Consider the following 23999-nt stretch of genomic DNA (forward strand, 5'->3'; position numbering starts at 1 on the left):
GTCTCGAAGCCTCCCGCGGACCCCTGGGAGGGAGGGAGGCGAGTGGCGGGCGGGGCCCTGGGCGTGGTCTATAGGGGGCGGGGCCTGTTCGAGGCCGGAGCCTTGCCCCTGGCCTGGTGGGGCCGGGGCCGGTCCTGGCTCGGGGGCGGGGCCTGGCCGGGAGGAGTGGGACCTGATGGGGCGGGGCCTTGTGCGGCGGGGGCGTGGCCGGGAGGAGCGGCGCCTGGAGGGCGGGGCCTTGTGGTGGCGGAGGCGTGGCCTTGCCGGGGACAGGGGCTGGCGGGCTGACTCCCGCCGCGCTCCCGCCGGCTCCTAGTCCTCCCGGCGCTCTGGGGCGGGCTCCTCGTCTGCCCCGCGCTCGGGCCGGGCCGCAGCCCCCGGGAGCGCTCTCGGAGCCCCGGCGCCGGCCGGGCGGACGCCGCTGCCCTCATGGCGGCCATCACAGCGCTGCAGCAGTGGTGCCGGCAGCAGTGCGAGGGCTACCGGGACGTGAGCATCACCAACATGACCACGTCGTTCCGCGACGGCCTGGCCTTCTGCGCCATCCTGCACCGCCACCGGCCCGACCTCATGTGAGTGCGCCCGCTCCCCGCGCGCCGGCCTCCGGCGGGGAAACTGAGGCCGGGCTGCTCGGACTGCGGGCGGGGCAATGGGCCGCGGTCAGAACTCCCGGCCCAGGGCCTGGTGGGACGCTCTGGGGCCGAGCGGAGCCGGACCCTGCAGGCACGCCCGCCCCGTGGCCCCTGCAGCGCCTCAGTTTGCCCGACCACCAAGTGGAGCTGGGCCGGAGCCAGGACGTCCGGCCGCCCCCGCTGGCTTAGTCAGTCAGTCCGTGACTCAGGCCAGCGTCCTGGGCTCCGGCCACAGCCAGCCGTCCCCGTCGGTCTCCCTGGGAAAGGGCCGGCATAGCTGCCCTTCTGGGCCCTCTGAGACCCCCACTGTCCTGGGACCTACCTACCAGATCAGGGGGTGTGGGGCACTCGGGTCTTACTGTGTGGTATTGGCCGTCCCCCAGCCTGTTCCGGCACCTTTAGGAATGCAGCCCAGGGTCACTGTGGGGGAGGGGCCAATGCAGAGCAGGAAGCTTGAGACGCCCACCCCCCAGGTCCCCTTGGCCGGGCCTCCTTACCCTACCTAGGGTGATGGGGCATAAGATGGGAGCCTTGGGAGGTGGGGAGGGGAGGGGGCTAGGTCGTCTCCCCCCAGGAGGGTCTAGGGGTCGAGGCTGGGAGGTTGGCCCTGCCTTGTTGCCAGATCTTGTCCCCGCCCTGGACCCGCTCCGTCTGTTATTCACTCAGCAAACGCTCTTTGGCTGTGACTGGGACCTGGCTTGCTGAGACAGCTCTGTGCTGTGAGGCCCTGGCCCCCCTGCCTCGTGAGGATTCACAATGAGTACAGCTGCCAGGGAGGGTGCCTGGGCTGGGCGGATGGAGGCTCAGGAAGGGTGTCCTTGGAAGACGCCTCCTGGAAAAAGCATGCTGTTTGTCAAATGTTAAAAGTGTTCTCCTGAGAAGTCATGGCTGGAACCAGGGGTGGGTGGAGCGTGTTTGCCAGGGAGGGCTCGGGCTGGGAGCAGCCAGAGGCAGCACCTTCTCAGTGCTGCCCTTGGGCCTCTTGCTGTACAGACGGGGAAACTGAGGCCCAGAGAGGAGACAGCCTTGTTCAGGACACAGAGCATGTCAGGCAGAACCAGGGCTGGCACATGGGGCTCCTCCCCTGCACCCAGATGTCCGCTGTACCCCCAGGGACTGTCCCCAAGCACCGCCCTCTATGGGGAAGCTAGTCTTAAGAAAGAGGCCTGCACGGATTTCCTCCTCCCCCCCGGGGTTGTGAAATGCATCTGTGGAGCCGCGTGGGGAGCCCTCTCTGCTCGCTGCCCGCGGATTTGCCTTAGTTGCCCTCAGAGCCAGATGTCGGGGCAGCATGCGCTTCCACTCTGAACACCCGAAGCTGAGCTTTGATTGTGGGGGGCCAGGGCACGGGGTCGTGGAGACTGGGAGACTGGGAGACGGACTGGCAGTGGAGCCTGGGCCAGGCAGGGTCCCCGGGAGGCTGGCTGGTGGCTGACCCCAGGGAGCCCGGACCGGGTCAGCGGGAGAAGTCCGCCGTTGGCGGGAAAGAGGGTGCCGCCCTCTGCCAGCCCAGCAACCTCAGGACGACGCGCGGGTGGAACTGGAGATTTGGGGCCTTTCCGAGCCCCGGGAGCTTCCATCTGTTCCCAGCTGTGCTGGGGTTAGAGGCGTGTGTGTGTGTGTGTGTGTGTGTGTGTGTGTGTGTGTGTGTGTGTGTGTGTGTGTGTGTGTGTGTGTGTGTGTGCGTGCACCTGTCCCAGCACGCACTGCCCGCGGGTGATCACAGGCGTGCACATGCTGGCACAAGCTGGTGTCTTACAGCAGTTCACATAGCCATTACTGAGTGCCTGCTGTATACACAGCACTGTGTACTGTACCAGGTGGCCTTGGCCCCTGCCTCAGGGAGTGACGGTTTAGGTACAGAGCCAGACAGCAAACAGATAAATGAACAGAAGCTCAAGGCAGCTCCAGAGGGTGGTGAAGGCTGTGCACGGAGCACGCTGGGAGGAGGAGGAGGAGGAGGAGGCCGCACCCTCGCACACGGGAGTGAGTTATCTCACTTACTGCTGGCTTGGTCATTGGCCACCTGCCTCCACTGGACTTTCAGCTCCAGAGGGTGGGGATGTCTGTCTGCTTTGTTCACTGCTGTGTCCCCGGTGCCTGGACGACGTCTGGCACGTGACACGCGCTCAGTAGTTAACAGCACGCAGTCGGAGGTCTGTGGATGAGGGAGGTCCGCCTGGGGCCCAGCAAGTATGGCCGTTGCTGTCAGGTGAGGGCTCTGCAGGTGCCTGGGAGGAGGAGGCCACGGGGGCAGAGATGGAGGCACGTGGCCACAGACAGGGAAGGCCACCAGCGGCTGGGAGGGACAAGGAACAGAATCTCCCCCTGAGCTTCCGGAGGGACCTTGGCCCTGCTGACACCTTGATGTCAGACTTCTGGTCTCCAGACTGGGAGGGACAGAATAAATGTCTGTTATTCTAAGGCGCCCAGTTTGCCGACAGTCGTTGAGGCAGCAGTGGAGAACCGGTCAGGCTCCCATACGTGGCGGGGCCCAGAAGGGGCTCCACAGGTACCGGCTGATCGAATCCCGTGCGTGTGGGCCCATGTGTGTCACGGGCCTGTGTCTGTGCCTTAAATACCCCTCCGCCACCTCTGGTCCCGGCGATGCCTCTGGGCAAGTTGGTGGCTGGGGGAGGGATAGTCTCACCAAGAAGCCCTGAGCCACCCCACCGGCTCCCCGTGGTGCACGAGGGGGAGGAAACACGCAGGAACCTCGTGGGGTGGCCGTCCTCCCGGGGGAGCCCCCGAGCTCAGACTCGGTGACACTCACCCCCACCCTCCCCATCCTGTGAAGACCCTCCGGCAGCAGGAAAGTGGACATCCTGTCTCCCTGTCTCCTAGCTTTGCCACCAAGAAGTCCTTCCCTTTATCTCATCCCTGACCTTCCTGCTCCTGTGAGCCTGCTTCCTCCTGGCCCCCAGCGGAGGAGAGCAGCTGTGAAAGGAGGAGCCGGGCGCTGAGCCCGCCGGCTGGGGACTCCGGCCGCCTGGCTGTCCTCGTGCTGGCTCTGTCCACCGGGGTCTGCGAGTTCACCTGTGCCCTGCAGTGGCCGCCCCCCGGGGACACGGACAGCTGTGGGGGTCTCAGGCTCACCCAGAGATCCGCCCGGCCCATCCCCGCACCTGGCCGGCCGCCGGGCCCACCCCATAGCTGTAGGTGCCCACCCCATAGCTGAAGGTGCCCACCCCATAGCTGTAGGTGCCCACCCCATAGCTAAAGGTGCCCACCCCATAGCTGTAGTTTTCGCAGGTGGGCCCGGAGGTGCCCGCCGCCCGCAGGGTCTGTTTCCCCAGTGACGCCACATCCGCCCGCCGCCCGCCCAGCCAAGGAGCGGCCAGGTGAGCGCAGGAACCGCTCAAAACAAACACACCCTTCCTGCCTCCGGGCAGTAAACCTGTGGGGCTGGAGTGTTCCTTCCCCTCTAGCTGGACCAGGAGGGACTGAAGCTCCAGGAGGCCGGGAGGGCGGGCAGAGGGGGGGCAGGCAAGACGCCAGGGCTGCAGCCCTTCCCAGAGGCAGGGGCTGGGCTTCCTTCTCCAGGGCCGTTGGGGCGGGAGGGGTGCTGGCGGCCGGCCCTCTGGGAGCCGCGGAGGGGTCGGGGGTCAGGCAGTGGGTTCTGTGTAAACTCGCCGGGCCTCCCCCACTCCTCAGTCCCGTGGGGGGCGACCTGACCTTCCCCTGCAGCTCTTGGGCCCCCGCCAGGCTGGGCCAGAAGTGGGGGCGGCTCCCTGGCTGCTCTTGGAGACACACCGTCGTGGGGTGTCAGGAGACTCACCCCCGGAGGCCGGCACCCGGAAGCCGCTTCCTGGGCCGCAGCAGAGGGGGCTGGGCCCCGGGTCCGCGCCGGCCTCCCCTCCCACGCCGGCTTCGTGGTCAGCAGGAAGCCGCCTGGGGACAGCGGCCTCTGTTCTTGGCCTGGGGGCCTGCGGCTGAGAAGGGGCTTGGCCCGACGCCCCCCTGACTCCCCCTTAGGCCGCTGCAGGAGCCCCGGGCTGGCCCCTCCTGGCTGGGCCCTGGTCAGGGTTGGGGTCGGGGTCTGCCCCAGCCTGAGGAAGGCCTGCAGCAGGGGGGACCTGTTCTCCCCTCCCTGCCTCGGGCGCTTCCTCCGTCCACCCTCTCCCCTGGCCTCTTCCAGGGTGTCTGCCTTGGTGTCTCTGTCCCGAACCCTGCCTCCCCCCCGCTTCTGCCCTGTGGGCTCTCCTGTCTCATCTCTGGGCACTTTGGTACCCATGTCTCCCTCCATCTGTATTTCAGCCTCTCTGTCTGTCTGTCTGTCTCTCACTCTCCCTCTCTGCTCCCCTTCCCGGTGGGATTAACTCCAGATGTGCTGGGGATGCCTGGAAAAAAGGCTGGGCCTCTGTCATCTCCCCCCGCACCCCACTCCGCCCCCAGTCCCAGCGCCCACCCCCGTGCCGTTGCATTTAGTTCCAGGAAATAAACAGCGTGAGGTCAGCTCTCCAGGAATTTGGAAGGGGGTACACATTCCCAAGAGCCCCTGAGGCGTTGGGGGCAGGAGGAGGTCAGCAGCCCTGGTCAGCTGTGGCCGGCGGGAAGCAGGCCGGGAGGGGCCGTGCGTGCCTCGGGCTCTCTCAGCCAGGCCCGGCGCCGGCCAGGGCAGGGCACGGCACACAGACCCAGTGAGCTCATTCATTAGGCCGGTGCTGAAAGAGTAAACAAATGCCACCGAAGGCCCCTCACTCAGCAAGCACTGGACAAACTAACTCATCAGCACCGTTCACAGAGTGCCAGCTGTGTGCCTGGCCCCAGGCAGGTACCTTGGAGTCATAGCAGAACATACCTGATTTTTATTTTTTTATTTTTATTTTTGGCCATACCAAGCGGCTTGTGGGATCTTAGTTCCCTGACCAGGGATCGAACCCGTGCCCCCTGCAGTGGAAGCATGGAGTTCTAACCGCTGGACCACCAGGGAATTTCCAGAACATCCCTAATTTTAAATACAGGAGTTCACCTAAAAAAATGATCTACCCGGGGAGGGTGCCCTGGGTCCCCACCCGCTGGTGCGCAGGTTCTCGGATGAACATGCTGATGCGGTTTGATCCTGCAAGGCCTTAAACGCAAGCCGGCCGCCTCCCTGAGGTCAGCCCAAGGTATCAGCCCGCAAGGCCTGCTGATCAAGGTCCTGCAAATGGGCAGCTGAGACCACAGAAAGGAGCCGTCCACCCGTTCCGTCCAGGAGCCCAGGGCGGGTGTCAGCAGGGCTGGTTCCTTCTGGGGCCTCCGCTCTGGGTGTGCAGATGCTGTCTGCTCCCCAGGCCTCCTCCTCGTCCTCCCTCTCTGCACATCTCTGCGTCCAAATTTCCCCTGTTTGTGAGGACACCAGTCATTTTGGATTAGGGCCCCCCAGTGGCCCACTTTAACTTGATTCTGTAAAGTCCCTGTTTCCAAATAAGGTCACGTCCTGAGGTCATGGGGGTTAGGACTCCATCGGGCCTCTTTTGGGGGACAATTCAGCCCATCCCACCAGGGCTTCGCCTGCTGGCAGAAACCTGGTCCCGTTGGACTTCCTGACGGGGACGGGCGGGCCTCTCCTTGGCGCTCTCTGAAGGGATTTGCGAGGCAGCTCTGACCCCTCGCCCGTCTTTGCCAGCCCGCTGGCCTCAGAGCTCCGGCCCCGCAGCTCTCAGGGACCCAGCTGATGCTGGCGGAACCCCCTGCTGAGGGGACGTGAGCTCAGGCCTCGGGAGATGGGCAGGGGCACTCTGGGCACGGTCAGCAGCGTGAGCCAAGGCCCTGGGGTGCTTGGAGGGAGCTCAGTCTGGGAGGGGCGTGGTAGTCATGGGACTGGCCAGGGTGGTCCGGCCCAGCCGTGGAGCCTTGCGGGTCCAGGGAGGCAGCTTGGCTTTGGTGCTGAGGGTGGTGGTCCTTGAACTTGAGTGGAAGGGCAATTCTGCACCCTCTGGCCAGCATGCCTTTGACTCTGCTCAGGGGGGCTGGCACCGCGTCGTGGGTGCCCTGATTTACGCTGAGCTCTTGAGACCCTCACTCTGGGTCTGCAGGCAGAGAGGGCGCTGGGGGCAGCTGGCTGCCCCAGATCGCAAGACGGAGCCGTTGCAGCCCCCCAGGGGGACCGAGGCCAATGCAGGGGGCAGAGGGCTTCCTTCTCCTTCTTGTTTGGAGACAAAACAGACCTTGTTATCCTGCCCTCCAGCACCGGGCATCTTGCTGAGGACACGGCCGTTTCGGTCAGTGACCCTGGGCAGGTCTGGAGAAGAGATTGAGCTTTCAAAGGGGTGGTGGGGGGAGGGAGGGAGAGGCGCTCCTGAGACCCCAGTCGCTGAGGATGGAGGGGCCTGCACGGCTGAGAGCCCCCGGGGCGGCCGACGGAGCCCAGCCACTCCACGTGCCGTGGACATCGCTGGGTGTCGGGCTGCCACGCCCACCCTCCCACTCCTCCGGCCATTTGTCCCCCACAGACAGGTCTGTCCGCCGTCCTGTCCTGGGCACAAAGCACCCTCTGTTCTCCTGGGGTGGTCTCACATCTGGAACATGTTACCTGGGAGGTGGTCAGGCGGAAACTGGGAGGCTTCCCGAAGAGCCGGGCAGGTTGATGAACGGCAGCTGGAGGCCGATGGGGCCCCTGAGGCGGGAGGTGGGCCAACCGCAGCCCCTGTCCTCCTCCCACCCCCGAAGTGTGGCCCAGGGCCAGCCGCTGCCCCAGCCTCAGTTTCCTCATCTGTGTAATAGGCCTCCTGGGGATGTCACAGGGTCAGGGAGGTGGGGTCAGTGCACGGTCAGGGCTGGGAGCCAGGCCATCCTAGGCCAGGTGGCCGCAGGGTCTCCCCTCCCCCCTCTGTCTGCCACCTGCCGGACCTTGAGCCAACGCCCTCAAATTCACCATGAGAAGCTGTGGTCACCCTCTTAGACGGGACCCTGAGGCCCCAAGAGAAGAGGGGGGCCCGCCCGGGTCAGACAGCACGGCCGGGATGAGTCGGGATGGGGTCCCCCTGCCCTGCCCCCAGCTCTCTCCTGTGCCACGAGGCTTCCGGAACAAGCCAGTTGACCTCAGAGTGGCAAGGCTGCCGCCCAGCACACGGACAGACAGACAGATCTGTATTTAACCAGCCCTCCCGAAGGCGTTGGGCCGCGTGGCCGAACGTCCCGTGCTGGGCCGGCCGCCTGCTGGGGTCTGGCTGTGTCTTCCGGTCAGAGTGCCCTCCCGGGTGTGCTGTGCAGGGCGTGTGTGTGGAGTGCCGGGCCCGGCCTGGAGCTGGCGCTGGGCTTCTCCTCTTTTCGGAACGATCGCTGTGCTCCTGGCCTCTCCGGGGAGGCCTACCATTCTGGCCGGGCCTGGGGCCCCTGCACCCCTATGGTCAAGTGTGTGTGGGAGGCAGCAGGGGCTCTAATATTCTCAGCCTTGAGGGTCTGCCCCCTCGGGAGGACGGCTGGGCACCTGGTGGGCGCGTTCGAACCCCAAACACCTGGACGCTGGGGCCGAGGCCCTGCTCTTGTCCTGCTTTCCCGCTGTGTGACCTCAGGCAAGTCACGGAGCCTCTCTGTGCCACATCGCCTCATCTGTGAGAGGCGGGCATTGATGGCGTCTGCAGGTGCGAGTTGATATTTTTAAAGAGCTGAGAACAGCTGCGCTCATGGGAGGCGCTGGGTAAATAAAGCAAATGGTGGGAACCGGGAGGTGGAACGAGGGCCCGGCTTGCCCTGACCAGTGGGCAGCGTGGAGCTCCGCCCACAGGAGCCCTTCAACCCCAGGACATCGGCCTCCCGTGACCCACCAGGCCTGTGAGCTGCCCAGGGGGAAGCAGCCCACCCTGAGCTGGGCCCTGGCTGGGCCGCCCGCTCGGCCACCCAGGGCCTGCTTCCAGCTACACCTAACTGGGCGGTGCGGAGGTGGGGCTCAGCCTCTGCAGGGCGAGGGGTGGAGTCTGCAGCTGGGGGCCTGTGTGGGCCGTTGGGCCCCAGGTCACGGGAGGTGCTGGACGGCATCCCCGGGCCCAGGGCAGGGCCAGAACCTGAGGCCTGGTGCCCAGCCCTCCTCTTGGTCGCTGTGTGACCTCGCTGCTTCACTGCCCCACCCCTGGCTTCGGTTTCCCCCTTTGGGCAAGATGACCTTTGAGGCCCTTGTGGCCCCTCCCTTTTTGGACCCTGAGCTACTTTGAACACTTGTGTTTTAATTTTCCAGAAACTTCGATGCCCTCAGGAAGGAAAACATTTACGAGAACAACAAACTGGTGAGTGCCTTCTCAGCCCGGTTTGCGCCGTCCCCAGCCCGTGTCCCAGGGACCCGAGTGGGCACAGCCTCCCCCGGGGTAGCCGCGGAGTCACTGCTGCCCACAGGTGGGCAGGGGGAGGCCGGGCACTCGCCGCCGGGCTCTACAGCCTGTCCCGAGCTGGGCAACCGCAGCTCCCCAGAATAGCCCCTGATCTTGTAGCCAGGCCTCCTGGTCCCTCTTTTTCTTGGTGGGGAGGGGAGGGCCGGACCCTCCTTCCCACCCAAGGCAGAGCAGGGTCAGAGGTGGCTCTGTGGGGCAGGGCCCCCAGGTGGGTCCGGGGATGGACCCGCTCTCAGGCTGGCTGGGTTCACGTCCTGCCCAGCCATCCTGCTGTGGGACCCCACCCCGTGCCGGCCAGCCTCAGCTTCCCTGCTGCAAAATGAGCTCCGTGACCCCACGGGGCTGATGCCCAGAAACTTGGCCCGTGTCCTCTGCGCTTCCGTTGTGGCCCCTGCCGGGGTGCAGCCGCGAGCAGGACGCCCACCCCCGTCAGGTCTGCGAGTCTGGGGGCAGCACCCCCAGTGCTGGCGATTGGAATTTAAATTTAACTTAACTGAGATGAAAGAAAATGACACATTCAGTTCCTCAGCTGCACTGGCCACGTTTCAGGCACTCACTAGCCACGCGTGGATGGCTGAGAGCAGGATGTGTCTACCGTGACAGGGTCGTCGGGCCACGCTGACCACGGATAGCGTGCGGGCGGGAACGGGAGCCGCAGGGAAGAGGTGGGGTGGGGGCGTGGTGAGGGGCAGGGACGCTGGGCGAAGACGAAGGAGAGGGGGCTGCAGGGGTGAAGGCTCTGGGGCTGGAGGGCACCAAGCTTGTGGGAAGCAGCAAGGGGGGTGCGGCGGGAACAGAGGGACGGGTGGGCGGCGGGGAGGCTGGGACAGAGAGGAGGCTGGGGTGTGGGGGGACTTGGCTTCTTCTCTGAAGGCTGCTGTGCGATAGGAGCTGCTCGCTTCCGCAGGCTCTGTGCAGACAGCAGGGCGGGGTTGGGGGGCCGGCACTGGCAGCCGGAGTGGCCAGCTTCTGGGTATATTGGGTTGGCCGAAAAGTTCGTTCAGGTTTTACTATAAGATCCTACGGAAAAACCCAAACGAACTTTCTGGCCAAGTCAATATTTTGAAGGAGTCAGAGGCAATAGGAGGCCTTTGTTCCTAGTGTGGCGGGGTGGTCACTGCTGGAGCCTGCGGGTCTGGGAGCCCAGGGGCCTCGTCTTAGACGCACAAAGATTGAGCTGGGGGTCGTGGTAGTTTAGGGGAGGGCTAGAGTGTGAAGGCAGGAGCCCCGCTGGGCTGGCAGGGCAGGGGAAGGGAGGGAGGAGAGGGAGAGGAAGCAGGGAGGGAGGGGAGAGGAGGGAGGGAAGGAGGGAGGGGAGAGGAGGGAGGGAAGGAGGGAGGGGAGAGGAGGGAGGGGAGGGAAGGGAGGGAGGGCAGGGGAGGGAGGGGACAGGGGAGGGAGGGAGGGGAGGGAGGGGATGGGGAGGAAGGGGAGGGAGGGGAGAGGAGGGGAGGGAGGGGAGAGGAGGGGAGGGAGGGGAGAGGAGGGGAGGGAGGGAGGGGAGAGGAGGGGAGGGGAGGGAGAAGAGGGGAGGGGAGGGGGAGGGGACAGGGGAGGAGCCCCCACCGGCCACTGCAGAGTCAGGGCAGAGGAAGCAACTGTGGCGGCGGCGGGGAAGAAGCAGCAGCAGAGATCTGCGTCCCCCGGGGCGGGGAGCCCACCCCCACCCCCGCCCAGTGAGTGTCCCTTGCCCGGCTTTGTCTTCTAGGACACAGGTGTTCCCCCTGGCCTGGGGAAGGCTCCTCCCATGGAGAAAGCTGCCCCCTGACCTGTAAGGTCGGTGCCGGCCAGGGGCGTACAGATTTAGGGGTGTGGGGGCTGTTGAGGGGGTCTCCACGGTGACCTGGGGCTGAAGTCCCAGAGCAAATAGCCCGAGCTGGGCAGGGCCCCCTCAGGACCGGGCCATGGCCCCAGCTGCTGTTACCGAGGACCCGCCGGGACGGGCCCCAGAGCTCCTTCAGTCCTGTGACTGGGCTGTGCTCTCCGTGGTACAGACGGGTAAACCGAGGCCAGGGAGGCCATGCAGGCTGAGCAGGACTCGAACCTTGAACCCAGACCTTTCTGGGCTGCAAGCGGCTCTGTTGCCTCGGGCCCCTCCCGCCTTCCCTCCGGGGGGAGCTGGTGGCCTGGCCGAGGTGGGGGAGGGGCCTCCCAGCCCCCCCGACTGACCGCCCCCCACCCCCAGGCCTTCCGTGTGGCTGAGGAGCAGCTGGGCATCCCGGCCTTGCTGGACGCCGAGGACATGGTGGCCCTGAAGGTGCCCGACCGGCTGAGCATCCTGACCTACGTGTCCCAGTACTACAACTACTTCCACGGGCGCTCCCCCAGTGAGTGCCCGCAGGGCCCTCCCTCTCGGGTCCTCGCCCGGCCCCCCAGCCCGCAGCCAGCACTGCCGTGGGTACTGCCACCTCCTCCACGTCCTGCTGCAAGTGACGAGCCGGGTCCAGGCCCCCAGGCCTCCCGTTGCCCCTGCTGGAGCCGGCTCAGCCGTCCCCCTCCCTGTCCACCGGGCGACACACCCAGCTCCGCGCCTTTCCCTCCCTGGGCCTGGGTTTGCCTGTCTGCACGCCTGGGATCTGTGCGCACAGCTCTTGCCTCGGGCGGCGTGGCTGGCCCGTGTGGGCTCCCAGGCCCTGCTGCAGAGGCCCCCACGTGGTGCTGGGGGTCAGCTGGCCCTGGCAGGGTGGCTGAGGGCAGGCCGGGCAGGGGAGGGGCCGGCCTGGGTTCATCATTCCAGCCACTTGGTGCACCAGCAGCTCAGCGCCAGCCCCCCGCCCCGCCCCGCCTCACCCGGGCTTAGAAATCCCAGGAATCGCTCTGGGCGCACGGCCAGCCTGCCTTAGAGCCCTACTTGGTGGAGAAACAGAAAGTCCCTTTTCCCTGACCTCAGATCGGGCTCTCGGAGGGGAGGGGAGGAGCGTGGGGGAGGCCAGGCCCCTGCTGGGAATGGATGCTCGCTGGGGCTACCCCTCCCCGGCCCCCAGAGAGCAGGGGCCGCCCATCCCCACCCCCCGCTCCAGGTCTCAGGCTGGGCACTGGCACCCCCAGGGAACCCGGACCAGGGGTGGCCCCAGAGTCTTTCAGAGCCAGCATGTGGGGCCGGGGCCCCTGACCCTGTATGTCTTGTGCCAGTTGGGGGCATGGCCGGCGTGAAGAGGCCCCTGTCGGACGCCAGTGAGGAACCCTCTGGAAAGAAGGCCCCGTCCCCACCTGCCAGGCCCTCGGCCACCCCAGCCCGGGGGCAGCCGCTGTCTCCGGTCAGCACAAACCCCACTGTCCAGCGGAAGGCTGTAAGCGCCCTGGCCCGCCCTCCCTCTGGTTCTTGGGTTTTCCACCAGCTTCCACTGAGTGAGGCTCTTGGGCCTGAGTGTGTCCCTCACCCACAGTGCCCAGGGTGGGGTGGGATCCCCTCGGGTCCCAGACACGGCCTCAGCTGCCCCCTGGACTGGCTCCCCGAGTGGTGGTCGGGATATGATCCCCGTTGTACAGACTGGTAAACCGAGGCCAGGGAGGCCCCAAAGGCCAAGTAGGGCCCCGAGCGGGTGTCTTGCCTAGGCCATCCCCCCACCCCGTAGGGCCAGGAGAGCATGTGGGCATGTCCTTCACTCCCAGGCCAGCCCTGCAAAGTGAGGTAGGCTTGCCCCACTTTTCAGAGGTGGAGACAGGACAAGGTGATGACTTGGGGCGGGGCACTGGGGATTGGGTAGGATTTCTGCACCTTGGGGTGGGAATAGGGGGTGCCAGAATCTGCCTCCTGGCCCCCGGAGACCCCCAAAGTCAGCCCCCAGCCCGCTCCCCTTGGGCCAGGCTGGAGACCCTGAACGCAGAGTCCGGCGGCCTGGGCACGAGCCTTCTCCGGGACCTCCGCTCTCCGGTCTGTACAGTGGGATCTTCTGGCCGCTGACGGGGTGGCTGTGAGGAGGGAAGGTGGGGCAGGCCCGTCAATGGCTTCCCCCCCCAGGGCCAGGCTGCAGGTGGCTCTGTCAGCAGCACCTGTGGCGTCTGCGGGCAGCACGTGCACCTTGTGCAGCGGCACTTGGCAGATGGGAAGCTGTACCACCGGAGCTGCTTCAGGTGGGCCCGTGTGCGTGTGTGCGCGAGTGTGCACCCGTGTGCGTGCCGGTGGGATGAGCGGCCCGGATGAGGGCCCGGGCCCTGGGGGAGCCTGGGAGAAGAGGTGTTTGCTGAGTGAGCCGCCACCCGCACGAGGGGACCCGGGATCCACGTGTGCCTGCTCTGGGGAGGCGCGAGTGAACGCGCCTGTGGCTGGAGCCCCCTCCGGTTTCCCCGTCCACCGCAGGTGTAAGCAGTGCTCCAACACGCTGCACTCGGGGGCCTACAAGGCCACGGCAGAGCCCGGCGTCTTCGTCTGCTCCGGCCACCACCCTGAAACCGCCTCTGCCGGCCCCACGTTGCCGGGCTTGACCCCCAGGCGGCCTGGAGCCATGTCCATGGACCCCAAGACCCCTGGCTCCCCGAAGAAGGCCCAGGAGGCGAGCGGGCAGAGAGACGCAGGGCCAGAGGCCAGGCCGCCGGCGTGGGGGCCCGCGGCGGGCAGCTCGACTGCCAAAGGTTCCCCTCCAGCTGCAGCTGACCCTCCGGCCACCGCCTACTCCCACGTCCACTTGGGGAGCCCAGCCGGGGCCAGGCTCTCGGTGGGCCCCGTGGGTGGCAAGGCCAGCACTCACGTGACCAACAGCTCTCCGACGGGGTGGTCGTCGCCGGCAGGCACCCCTCGTTCCGCCGTGACCCCGAGTGCCCGGGACTCTCGCCCGGCCACACCACAAGGCCGGGTAACCCCCCAAGGGGCAGCCCCTCAGACCAAGCTCAGTTCAAGGCCAGCGTCTCCGGTCCCAGCGAGCGCCCCGGCCTGGACCCCATCGTCCTCCAGGACGCAGCAGGCCCGGGAGAGGTTCTTCCAGACGCCTGGCGCCGGCCCCGGCCCTGGCCCCGGCCCGGCTGGCAGGGCCCCGGCTGCCGCGGACGCTCCTCCCAGGGATGGCAGCAGGGAGCAGGCGTTGAGTTTCCTCCGGAAGGCGCTCCCCGAGCTGGGGGCGGCTGGTGCTCAGGCACCCGGCAGGTGGGTGGAGGAGGAGGGGCAGGGGGTGCGACCCCAGGAGGCCCGAGGGGCTGGGGCGGCCGGGGAGGGCTTCTGGGCTCTGGCCCTGCGGGGCTGCGTGACGGCGGGGCTGCATGTCCCCTGCCTCAGTTTCCCCGTCTGGGAAATGTGGCGACGTAGACGAGGGAGCAGAGTGCCAGGTGGCCGGCAGGACGGGGACACGGCTGTACACTGTAGAGCCGGTCTGACGTGCTTGGGGGCACGGGTGCAGTGACGCTGCCGCCCGGGGCCTGGCCGCACCCAGTCCTACGTGAGGACACATTTCACAGATGAGGAAACTGAGGCCGGGGGTGGTCCGAGCGTTGGCTGGTCTGACCCGAGCGGGGCTGCCCAGGGCCTCGTGCCTTCTGCACAATGGACACGGAGCAGCCGGGGTGACGGGGTGAAGGAGGGTCGCCGTGCTGCTGTCCTGGGGCTGCTGGACACAGCACCGAGCCTGGGTGGCCGGAACAGCGGACGTTATTCCTTCACAGAGCTGGAGGCCCAAAGTCGGAACTCCAGGTGTGGGCAGGGCCACTCCCTCCGCAGGCTCGCGGGGGCTCCCTCTGCCTCTTCCAGCTCCGGGGGGCGCCCGCGGCCCTCGACTCGTGTCTCCTCTGTCTTCACGGCCTCCTCTCTGTGCGTCTGTCCTCTCCTTTTCGCGCTTGTTTTCGGTGTCAGGGCCTCCGTAGTCCAGGATGACCTCGTCCTAACTTGATTTTACCTGCCAAGAGCCTGCTTCCAAGTCAGATCACACCCTGAGCTTCCGGGGGGTGGGAATCTGGGGGGACGCCACTGGCCCCACTACGGTCGCCCAGCAAGTCTCCACACCACGCTGGCGACAGGGCCGCGCCCACTGCCTCGTGCTGCCTCTCCTGTGGGGCGCCTTCCCGGCTTGGAGCTGCTCACCCCCGCTGGGCCAGCTGGTGGTGCCAGGGGCTCCCAGGGAGGGCACGGGGCGTGGGGAGAGTGGGCCCGCCTGCCGCCCCAGCACTGAGGGGTGTCCGAGGCTGTCGGGGGTGAGGGTGAGTAAGGACTCTCCCGGGAGTGCTCCCTGGGGCGCATCTGGCCCAGCTCCTCCTGGGAGCCCAGCCTGGGATGGGGGAGGAGCAGGGGGAGAGAACTTGGTCGCATAAGGGGCCCGGGGCACACGGAGGAGCTTCCCTGGCTTGCGGGGGTGCCCGGGGGCCCTGCCGACAGCCTTACTTCCTGCACGTGTGCACGTGGGGGGGGACGCAGGGTGGCCGTGTGCGGGCCTCCTGGATGTGGCTCAGGATGGAGCTCGGCCTCCACGCTGAAGGCCCAGCTGCTCCTGGGAGGGCGGGAGGGTGGAGGAGGGAGGCACCGGGGGGCAGACCCCACGGCAGCGCCCTAGACGCGGTGCGTCTGGGGGTGTGTTAATGTCAGCTGATATCGGGGTTGGACAGGAGAGTGACGTCTGCCTACGGCCCGCCTCATCCCTCGGGAGGGGAGGGTGGGCACTGGGGAGCAGCTGCCAGGGGAGGCCGAGGGGCTTCGGCCTGGGGGTCGTGGCGGGGGGCTTCCGGATGCACCCATGCCCGACACCTGCGCCCTCACCCACAGGCCCTCCCTCGCCACCAGCCCTGCTCCCGGTTCCCATCCCAGATCCGAAGGGCCAGGAGCAAGTCCATCAGCCAAGCGGTCCCAGTCGGCGTCTCTGCAGGCCCTTAGCCCCGCTGCGAGGACCGCGCCGCCGGCCCCCTTGAGCGTGGGCAGCACCTCGTGGGTGTCCGCGCCGCCCCAGGCGGGCAGGAAAGGCTCGGCTGCACCCTCAGGGGCCGTCGGGGCGGGCGCTGGCTCCAGGCTGAAGCCGGAGGCCCCGCGGGCCGAGGGTAAGGGCCCCCACGTCCGTCATGGGTGGAGCTGGGGTCACCGCGCCCAGGTTGTCGCCGTGCGTCGCGGCCGCTCTGCTCCCCGGCCTGCGGTTCTGCCGCGGTTTGCTGTTGCACAGTCTGGCTCCCGGGGTCCGGCCTGGGGATCCGTCACCCTGTGTCACCATCGCCCGCCTGCCAGACGCCGCGTGGCCCAGTCCCTTTAGCGCCACTGTCCCCTGGTGACAGCGCCCGGCGGGCAGCCATGCTGCTCTCCCGCTTTGCCGCACTCTGGGGGGTCTCCCCGCTCCTGTGGGGTTTGCCGCCGCTGTCCGTGTGCGTCTGTCATCACTGCCCTGTCCTGGCGACGGTGGCCCTGTGCTCTGAAGGCCCTGAGGCCCCCCTGACTGCCCTGGCCTTGGGCTCTGGGCTGTTTTGGACACTTTCTGCGGAACTGCAGAGTTGGTCCCTTCTGGGTGCTGGGCTGTCTCTTAGGGGCACCCGTGGTATCACTGAGCTGGCTCAGAGCACGCACCACGCAAAGCATTCTTCCCACTCCTTCCCGTGGCTGAGCCTCCAGCCTGAAGGCCACTCTCCCCTGAGCCAAGGAGGCCTGCAGGTCGTCACCGCCCCACACACAGACGGCCTGCGTCCCTGGGGCTCGCCCGCCACACGCTTGCCTGTTTGGCAGCAGGGGAAGTTGGGGCCCAGAGAGGGGCAGTGAATTGAATCCCCCAGGCACACACAGCACAGGGTAGAGTCCTGTCCCCAGCTCAGCCAGGGCTCCTTCCCGGGAGCCAGGCCGGCCGCAGGGGTACCTGAGGGTGGGATGGCAGCAGGAAGAAGGGGTGGGGGAGGTGCAGCCTTTCCCAGCAGACCACCCCCCCTCACCCCCACCCAGGCCCGAGTGCCAGCCCCCAGGAGGCCCAGGAGGACGGGCCGGCAGGATGGAGGGCCCGCCTGAAGCCCGTGGAGAAGAAAAGCCCCGCTGAGAGGTGAGGGGTGGGTGGGCTGGGGGCGGTGGACCTATGCCCGTGCCGTGGGTTTGTGCGCACAGGAGCCTGTGTCCGGGGCACGCACAGGGCCTGGCACACAGTAGGCGCTTCACACGTGCCTGCAGGTGAATGACAGCACACACACACACCGTGAGGATGTGAACTGACATCCACAGCAGGGCTGTGTGCACGTCTCACCGTGCGTGTCAGCTGCAGAAGCAGAAACCAGCTCGTGCCAGCCTGAGTGACACAGGCCAAGTGCCCTCGGGTAACTGGACTTGGAAGGTCAGGGAGGGTCCATCAGGACCCTCGGTATCCTCGCTCAGAACCAGTCTGGAGGCCCTGGGGAATGAGGGCACGTTCGCTGGTGTGCACCCGCCAGGCCTGACCCTGGTGCTGGGCTGGGACCCCCGTTCACTATGGGGAGGGGGCGGCCCCCCCAGAAAGCTCAGTTAGGATGGAGAGGGAGAGAAGGCCACTGCAGCCTTCCGTGGATGAGGTCACAGCCGCTGGGGTCACACAGGAGACTGAGCCCATGTAGGTCCGGGTCCGCTGTGCGTGGCAGCTGCCCTGTGTGCCCCGCGGGGGTCCGTCACACATGCTCGGGGTCCCAGGTAGGGGTGGGGCCGGTGCCCATGTGTGCATCGGCTGTGGGTACCTGAACACATGCTCACACCTGTGATGTAGGTGCACCTGTCCACATGCACCTGTGCTCCAGGAGGTGGGAGAGTCAGGGACGCGAGCCCGAGGGGCACCACGAGGCCCCTCCTTCGGGCCGGCATGCTTCCCCCAGGCTTGTCTGCACAGGGCTGCTGGGCAGCCTGTCCCCCCCCCCCACCGACCTCTTGCCTTCCATTCAGGGCTCTGGAGCTGAAGGAGCCTCAGGTCCTGGGAGAGCCGAGGGCGGGTGATGCACCCCAGAAGGTCTCTGGGAGCTCCCAGGGGGGTGTCCACATCACCCTGACCCCTGTGCGAGTGGACAGGACACCAGGCCCGGCCGGGACCAGCCTCCTAGGTAATGCCAGACAGAAGCCCCCCCCCCGGCTGTCTCCAGCCAGGCAACCCGGGTCTAGGTGGTCCCCTCCTTGGGGGCAGTGGCCCTGCTTGGCCAGGGGAGCTGGTGGTTCTGGCGGGTGTGTGTGTGTGTGTAATGCGCGTGTGCATGCCTGTGCACGTGCGTGACTGTGCGTGTCTGTTCTTAGCACTCAGCCGTCCTTGCACAGGTCACCAACCCACTGGGCTCGTTTCCCCACGTGCTGTCGAGGGTCAGGATTCTGCCCCTTCCCCCTCCCGTGGACGTGACCCCTCCCGTCGGGCAGGACGTGGCTGTGAGGGCTGACTCCCGTGTTGGTGCCCCTCTGGGGGGGGCCCAGCTCAGGGAAGCGGTGGGGGGAGGGCGCCGGGCCTGCTGACCTGACATGTGACTCTGTCCCCCACCCGTGGGCAGCTGCATCCCCCTCCCCGTTGCAATCCCCATCCCGCCGCAGGAAGCTGGCGGTCCCTGCCAGCCTGGACGTTTCTGGCAACTGGCTTCAGCCGGAGCCCTCGGGGAAGGAAGCCCCTGCCTGGAGCCGGAAGAAGGAGGAGAAAGCCCCTCCCCAGGGCAAACCAGGTCAGCCCAGGGACGCCGCCCGGTTCCTGCTTGGGGTGCAGATGAAGGGGGCTCCTCTAGGAGGATGTGCCCGGCGGGGGTTTGGAGGATGTATAGGAGCCCACGGAGCCTAGAATGGAGGGAAGACGAGCCTGGGGGCCAGCAGCCTCGCGCACCTGGAGGAGGCTGGGCGAGGAGGCGGGGCGGGGCGGGAGGCCTCGAGGGGGCCTCACCTGCCTCCTGGTGCCTGAGTCCGCAGACGCTCGGTGACGATGGAGCGTTTGCTCCTGGCAGCTGGTGGGAAGGGTGGCCGGGGTGCTGGCAGCGTGTCCGATGCTGCTGACCTGGAGGTGGGCAGGGGCTCAGGTGGGCACGGGGACTTCGGGGACGGGGCCTGGGTCTGTCTGTGAGCTCTCGCCCTTTGGACACCAGCCGGGGCTGCCCAGGGGCCTGCTGGGTGCAGCAGGGAAGCCGGGGTGTAGGGGGTGTCCCGGGAGGATGGGGCTGGGTGGGGGGTCAGGCCCCCTTCCAGACCACGCCTGGGTCACGTTGGGCCGGGTGCCTGAAGAGGTCTGTCCTGCCCCTTCTCCAGGGAGGCCCTCGGGCCCAGCCGGCATCCCTGTTCCGCCTGGCGAGTCAGTGCCTTCCCCGGTCAGGGTGAGTAGGCTAGGGTGCAGGTGGGTGAGGGGCTCAGCCCCGGGGGGCCCCCCGCCCCCACCCCCTCACCACATCCTCATCCCCAGCTGCACCCTGACTACGTGCCCCAGGAGGAGATCCAGCGGCAGGTGCAGGACATCGAGAAGCAGCTGGACGCCCTGGAGCTCCGGGGCGTGGAGCTGGAGAAGCGCCTGCGTGCGGCCGAGGAGGGTGAGCCCCGGGCCGACCCCCTCCCCAACCCCCTCCGCCAGCTCGACCCTGGGCCCCGGCCCCGCCCCCGCGCAGGCCCCGCCCGCCCCGCGCCCAGCCAGCTCCTCTCTGCAGATGCCGCGGAGGACGCCCTCATGGTGGACTGGTTCCGGCTCATCCACGAGAAGCAGCTGCTGCTGAGGCTGGAGTCCGAGCTGATGTACAAGTGCGTGGTCCCCCCGAGGCCTCCCGGAAAGCCCTCCTCTCCGCACGGGCCTGTCTGGCGCGGGGAGGCCAGTGGCCGGGCCGGGCTCACATCCGTGTCACCTCGGCAGGGCCAGGGACCAGCGCCTGGAGGAACAGCAGCTGGACATCGAGGGGGAGCTGCGCCGGCTCATGGCCAAGCCGGGTGCGTCCCCCGCGCCCAGCGTGGAGCCCAGGCCGGTGGGGGTGGGAGGGGGTGGGAGGGTGTCTCAGTCCCAGGAGGTGGGTACGGGTGTGGGCTTTCCAAGGCCCTCTCATGGCTGGCTGCCAGGAGGAGGCGATCATGGCACACTCTCTCTCGAGCCGCAGTGGAGTTCCAGCTCCTCCCCTTCCTGGCTGTGTGTCCTTGGCTGAGTCACTCAACCTCTCTGTGCTTGGGTTTCATCCCTGCAAAGTGGGGGCAGTTCTAGTGCCACCTCCTTCAGCTGTTGTGAGGACTGAGTTAATGTGTGCAGGGGGCGGGTAGTGAGTGCCCAGTCTCTGATACGGCTGGTCGTTTGCTCACTCATTCACTCATTCATTCATTCATTCATCCACTCACTTATTCATACATTCACTTATTCATTCAACCGGCGTTGCCAAGAGCCCACCATAGGCCCCAAGACCCCACCCCCTCCTCCAGTGGAGGAGCCTGACCCTTGGGGAGTGGGGTCACTGTGTCCCTGACCAGGGTGGAGACAGCAGGGCTCCGGCTGATCCAGCTGCCCCTGCAGAGGGTCTGAAGTCCCCCCAGGACCGGCAGCGGGAGCAGGACCTGCTGAGCCAGTACGTGAACACCGTCAACGACCGCAGTGACATCATCGACTTCCTGGATGAGGACCGGGTCAGGTGAGGGTGGGGCCCAGGGGAGGGTAGAGCCCAGGGGAGGGCAGGGCCTTGGGGCCCAGGTGAGGGTGGGGCCCAGGGGAGGGTAGAGCCCAGGGGAGGGCAGGGCCTTGGGGCCCAGGTGAGGGCGGAGCCCAGGGGAGGGTAGAGCCCAGGGGAGGGCAGGGCCTTGGGGCCCAGTGAGGGTGGAGCCCAGGGGAGGGGGGCCCAGGTTCTCACCTCACGCTCAGAACCTTCCCCTCCCGATCATCATCGGGAGGAGGAGACCCACCAGGTACGTCTTGCAGGTGGGGCCGGAGGCCGAGGGCAGGCCCTGCCAGGCAGCCTGTCTTTGAGTTTCTCCCCCATGAGGCCTCTTGTGCACCCAGGCCCCTCCTGTCCCCAGGTCACTGCTGAGGGGCTGGGCCCCGAGGGGGCAGGCACCTGCCCTGGGAGGGGAGAGGGTGGTGCCAGGGTGTGGCTTATGAGCAGGTGCCCCCTGGTGTTGGGTGGGCTCAGGGCCCTGGTGTGACGCCGGCCCAGGCAGTCCCACCGCGGGCGTGGTCCTCACAGCCCGTTCTGTTTCAGGGAGCAGGAGGAGGACGAGATGCTGCAGAACATGATCCAGAAGCTGGGTGACTGGGTGGCGTGGGAGGTCGGGGCTGGGCTGGACCCAGGGGGAGTTGGGCCTCCTGTAGGAGTGGGTGCTGGGACCCACATGGCAGGCTCACCCTAAGGGAGTGAGTTCCCCATCGCTTGAGGGATCCAAGAAGCACGGATGGCCCTGTGGTCAGGGTGAGGGGAGTGCTTTGCCCTCCAGCCGTGCCCAGCCCAGTGGACACTCTAAGGGCAGGCGCACAGTGGTTCCCCAGGGGAGGGCAGCCGGTTGGGCTCTGCTGGGGCCCGGGAGGCTCTGCGGGTGGCAGGGAAGGCCGCAGGGCACTGGCCATCAGGTGGGCGAGTGACCCCTCTGTGTCTGTCCCCCAGACCTGCAGAGGAGTGGTGGGAACCAGAGGAAGAAGCCCAGGTTCCGCTTGTCCAATATCTGGTCCCCGAAGAGCAGAAGCAGGACCCCCGAGTAGCTGCCTGGCGGGGCTCCAGACCTTCACCCGCGGGTGGGGAAGGAATGTGGGCGGCGGGAGCTGCACCGCCCTCTCTGTGGGGTCTAGGCAGCCTCAATAAAGAAACTGACCATGTGGCCAGGGTTCCCTGTCCTATGTGGTCACGCGCTCCTGGGCAGCCCAGGGGTCTTGCCCACGTTCTGTTTCTGCACCAGCGTGGATGTGCCCATGGCCTTGAGAAGACGCTGACCCTCTGGGCTTGGCTCGGGCCCTCTGAGACGGGCATTTGAGCCACTTCCTGACCTGGCTGTGTGGACAGGCTAGACATGAGCCTTACAGGAACTGGGACAGGACGGGTCTCGAAGCTGCACTCGGTGCTGGCCCCACCCCCACGTGGGGGTCGCAGTCAAGATCTGTGACCTTGACCTTTAGGACGGAGGCCGGCTGGGCCCTGGGACCGAGTTCCTGGCGTCCAGCAAGGGAATGGGGCCCACCGCCCTTCCCGACTTCTGGTGGGGGGCCACGGCCGTGCAGGGAAGGACTGAGGGAGCAGAGCCTCCTTGCGGCCCAGCCCCGAGGCCTCAGCAGCGCTGCCCCCCACCCTCGGGAGACCTGCAGCGTAACCTCCCCTCCGGGCGCCAGCTTCCTCACCTGTGTACGGCGGCTGTAGCTGTGTCTTCCTGTGCTGTCTGCAGCCACCGCAGAGCCCTTCATGGTGGTCTTGGTGGACCCTCAGCGATGGCAAAATGCCAGTCCTCCCCCACCTGGTGGCAGGCTGGGTCAGGACCCCGTGAGTCCTGGTGGGGACAGAGCTGGGAGACCCTGGCTGAGTGTGTTGGGCCCCAGGAGGTCTCGCCGCTCCTGCTGCCTTTACGGGGTGGTGGAGGGTCTCAGGTGGGGATTTTTGGAACTTGAGGTCAGGATGTGATCTGGGACGAGGAGGGCAGCTGCCTGGCCTGGAGACGGATTCACAGTCACGGCTGTGCCGCTCAGCTGTGTGGCCTTGGGCTAGGGCCCTGCCCTCTCTGAGCCTTTGGTGACCGATGGGTTGCTTGTTGCCTGTGAGGTTGATGGGGTCACATGGTTGTGTCTGGACCAGCAGTGATGGTGGAGGAGCTCAGAAACTGCCTGCTGCCCTCCATCACAGCGAGCCCCCCACTGGAGGGTGGGGTGATAGAGGGAGATGGGTGGCCCTGAGTGGTCGGTGGGGCCTGGACCGTGCAGGGACTTGGCCAGGTGGGGCAGCTTGGCTTCCTTCCTCAGGTGCTGGGTGCCACGGGCGGTTCCGAGCAGAGGCCCTGGTGGGACTTGCGTGTTAGGAGGAGGGCCGTGGAGGGCGGCCTGGACCAGCCTGCCTGACCCTTTAGCTGAGATCCCCACCCCCACCCCCCGCAAGCTGTCCTTCCAGGCATGCCCCACCTGGGACCTGCGGCAATGTGGCCTCTTCACCACCAGGGGGAAGCAGAGGGCCACTCAGGAAAGGAGCTCCATTTTACTGATAAGGAAACTGAGGCTCAGAGAGGCAAGGCGACCCCCCTGGAGTCACACAGCAAGTTAGCTGTGGCCTGGGACTGGAGCATGAGGCCCGCCTCCAGCACTCCCAGGGCTGTGCCCTCCACGTGGTCCTGGGAGCCCGGGTGGGCTGGGGTGTACGAGGCATCTTTAGGACAGGGCAGGGAGGATTCCACCGACGGTGTATTGTCCAGCCCATTAGGCTGTGGGCAACTGGGGCTGGTCCTGCTGGGGACACGCATGCTGCCCTCCATCACGGCTGCTCCCTGGGAGCCCAGAGGCCGCCCCGGGGGCGCTGGGTGGGCTTCGGGTAGCAGAGCCCCTTCTGGTGGTCACGTCCCCAGGCCCCAAGCCTCCAGCAGGCCCCGTACAACCCGGTCACGGCAGGACAGGCACGGAGGTGTCCTCAGGGGCAGGGGAGTTACCAGGTCATGCAACGTCCATTCAGCCAGGGGGCAGGGCAGGGGGGACCATGGGACCACCCTTGAGGGTACAGGCGGGGCCTGGCTGCACTGCTGCCCCCCAGCTTGGAAGAGAATCAGCCAGTGCTCACCCGCCCCAGGGACCCCGACAGCCGCAAGGGGGTCCACACCCCAGAGGGTAGCCGGGCATGGCAGGGCACGGCAGGGCATGGCACCGAGTGGGAGGCCCGGCTGGACGCAAACCCCTGTCTGCTGGGTGGTTCCTGGGGCTTTGAGATCCCGCCTGTGCATACAGGAGGTGCTTAATACGTATCAGGGCCTTTCCCCAGACGTGGCCCAGAGGAACCATGTTCCCATCCGTGGACGGGGTCCGGGGTGGGTGGTTCAGGGAGGGCTGTTCCCTGGGCAGCGCCCCTCATGCCCACACACACCCCGCAGCCCTGAGGGCCTGGGGCCTGAACTGAAGGACATTCAGGGCCGAGGCGACCCTCGGACTAAGGCCTGGCCGTGTGGAGGGTCTGGGCTGTTGGGAACTCAGGGTGGGGAGTGGGCCGGCGTGGCTGCAGCAGGAAGGGTGGGGGGAGCGACCCAGCAGGGGCTCCTGCCTGCCCCGGGGAAGCTGGCCGGCCTCCC

At 67.1% G+C, this 23999-nt stretch overlaps 1 protein-coding gene across 7 annotated transcripts; it reads left to right on the plus strand.

Moving 5' to 3' along the window:
* The first annotated feature begins 269 nt into the window (after positions 1–269).
* Positions 270–21576, plus strand: MICALL2 (MICAL like 2). 7 transcript variants are annotated; one of them, XM_068524438.1, is made up of 18 exons: positions 270–572; positions 8791–8839; positions 11127–11268; positions 12074–12231; positions 12903–13015; positions 13242–14021; positions 15624–15892; positions 16773–16866; positions 17727–17881; positions 18069–18194; positions 18314–18478; positions 19050–19114; positions 19201–19324; positions 19439–19529; positions 19639–19712; positions 20281–20395; positions 20960–21006; positions 21359–21576. In XM_068524438.1, exons 1-18 carry the CDS (start codon positions 430–432, stop codon positions 21451–21453), a joined length of 2805 nt encoding a protein of 934 aa, XP_068380539.1. In that variant the 5' UTR covers positions 270–429; the 3' UTR covers positions 21454–21576. The 7 variants fall into 7 exon arrangements, 5 of the variants coding, with proteins under 5 accessions (XP_068380539.1, XP_068380541.1, XP_068380540.1 ...); XM_068524440.1 differs by having other exon boundaries at positions 19225–19324; XM_068524439.1 differs by having other exon boundaries at positions 18090–18194.
* Positions 21577–23999: the final 2423 nt, after the last annotated feature.

This window comes from Eschrichtius robustus, chromosome 16 (genome assembly GCF_028021215.1).
Source record: "Eschrichtius robustus isolate mEscRob2 chromosome 16, mEscRob2.pri, whole genome shotgun sequence".
In the NCBI taxonomy this organism is placed as follows: domain Eukaryota; kingdom Metazoa; phylum Chordata; class Mammalia; order Artiodactyla; family Eschrichtiidae; genus Eschrichtius; species Eschrichtius robustus.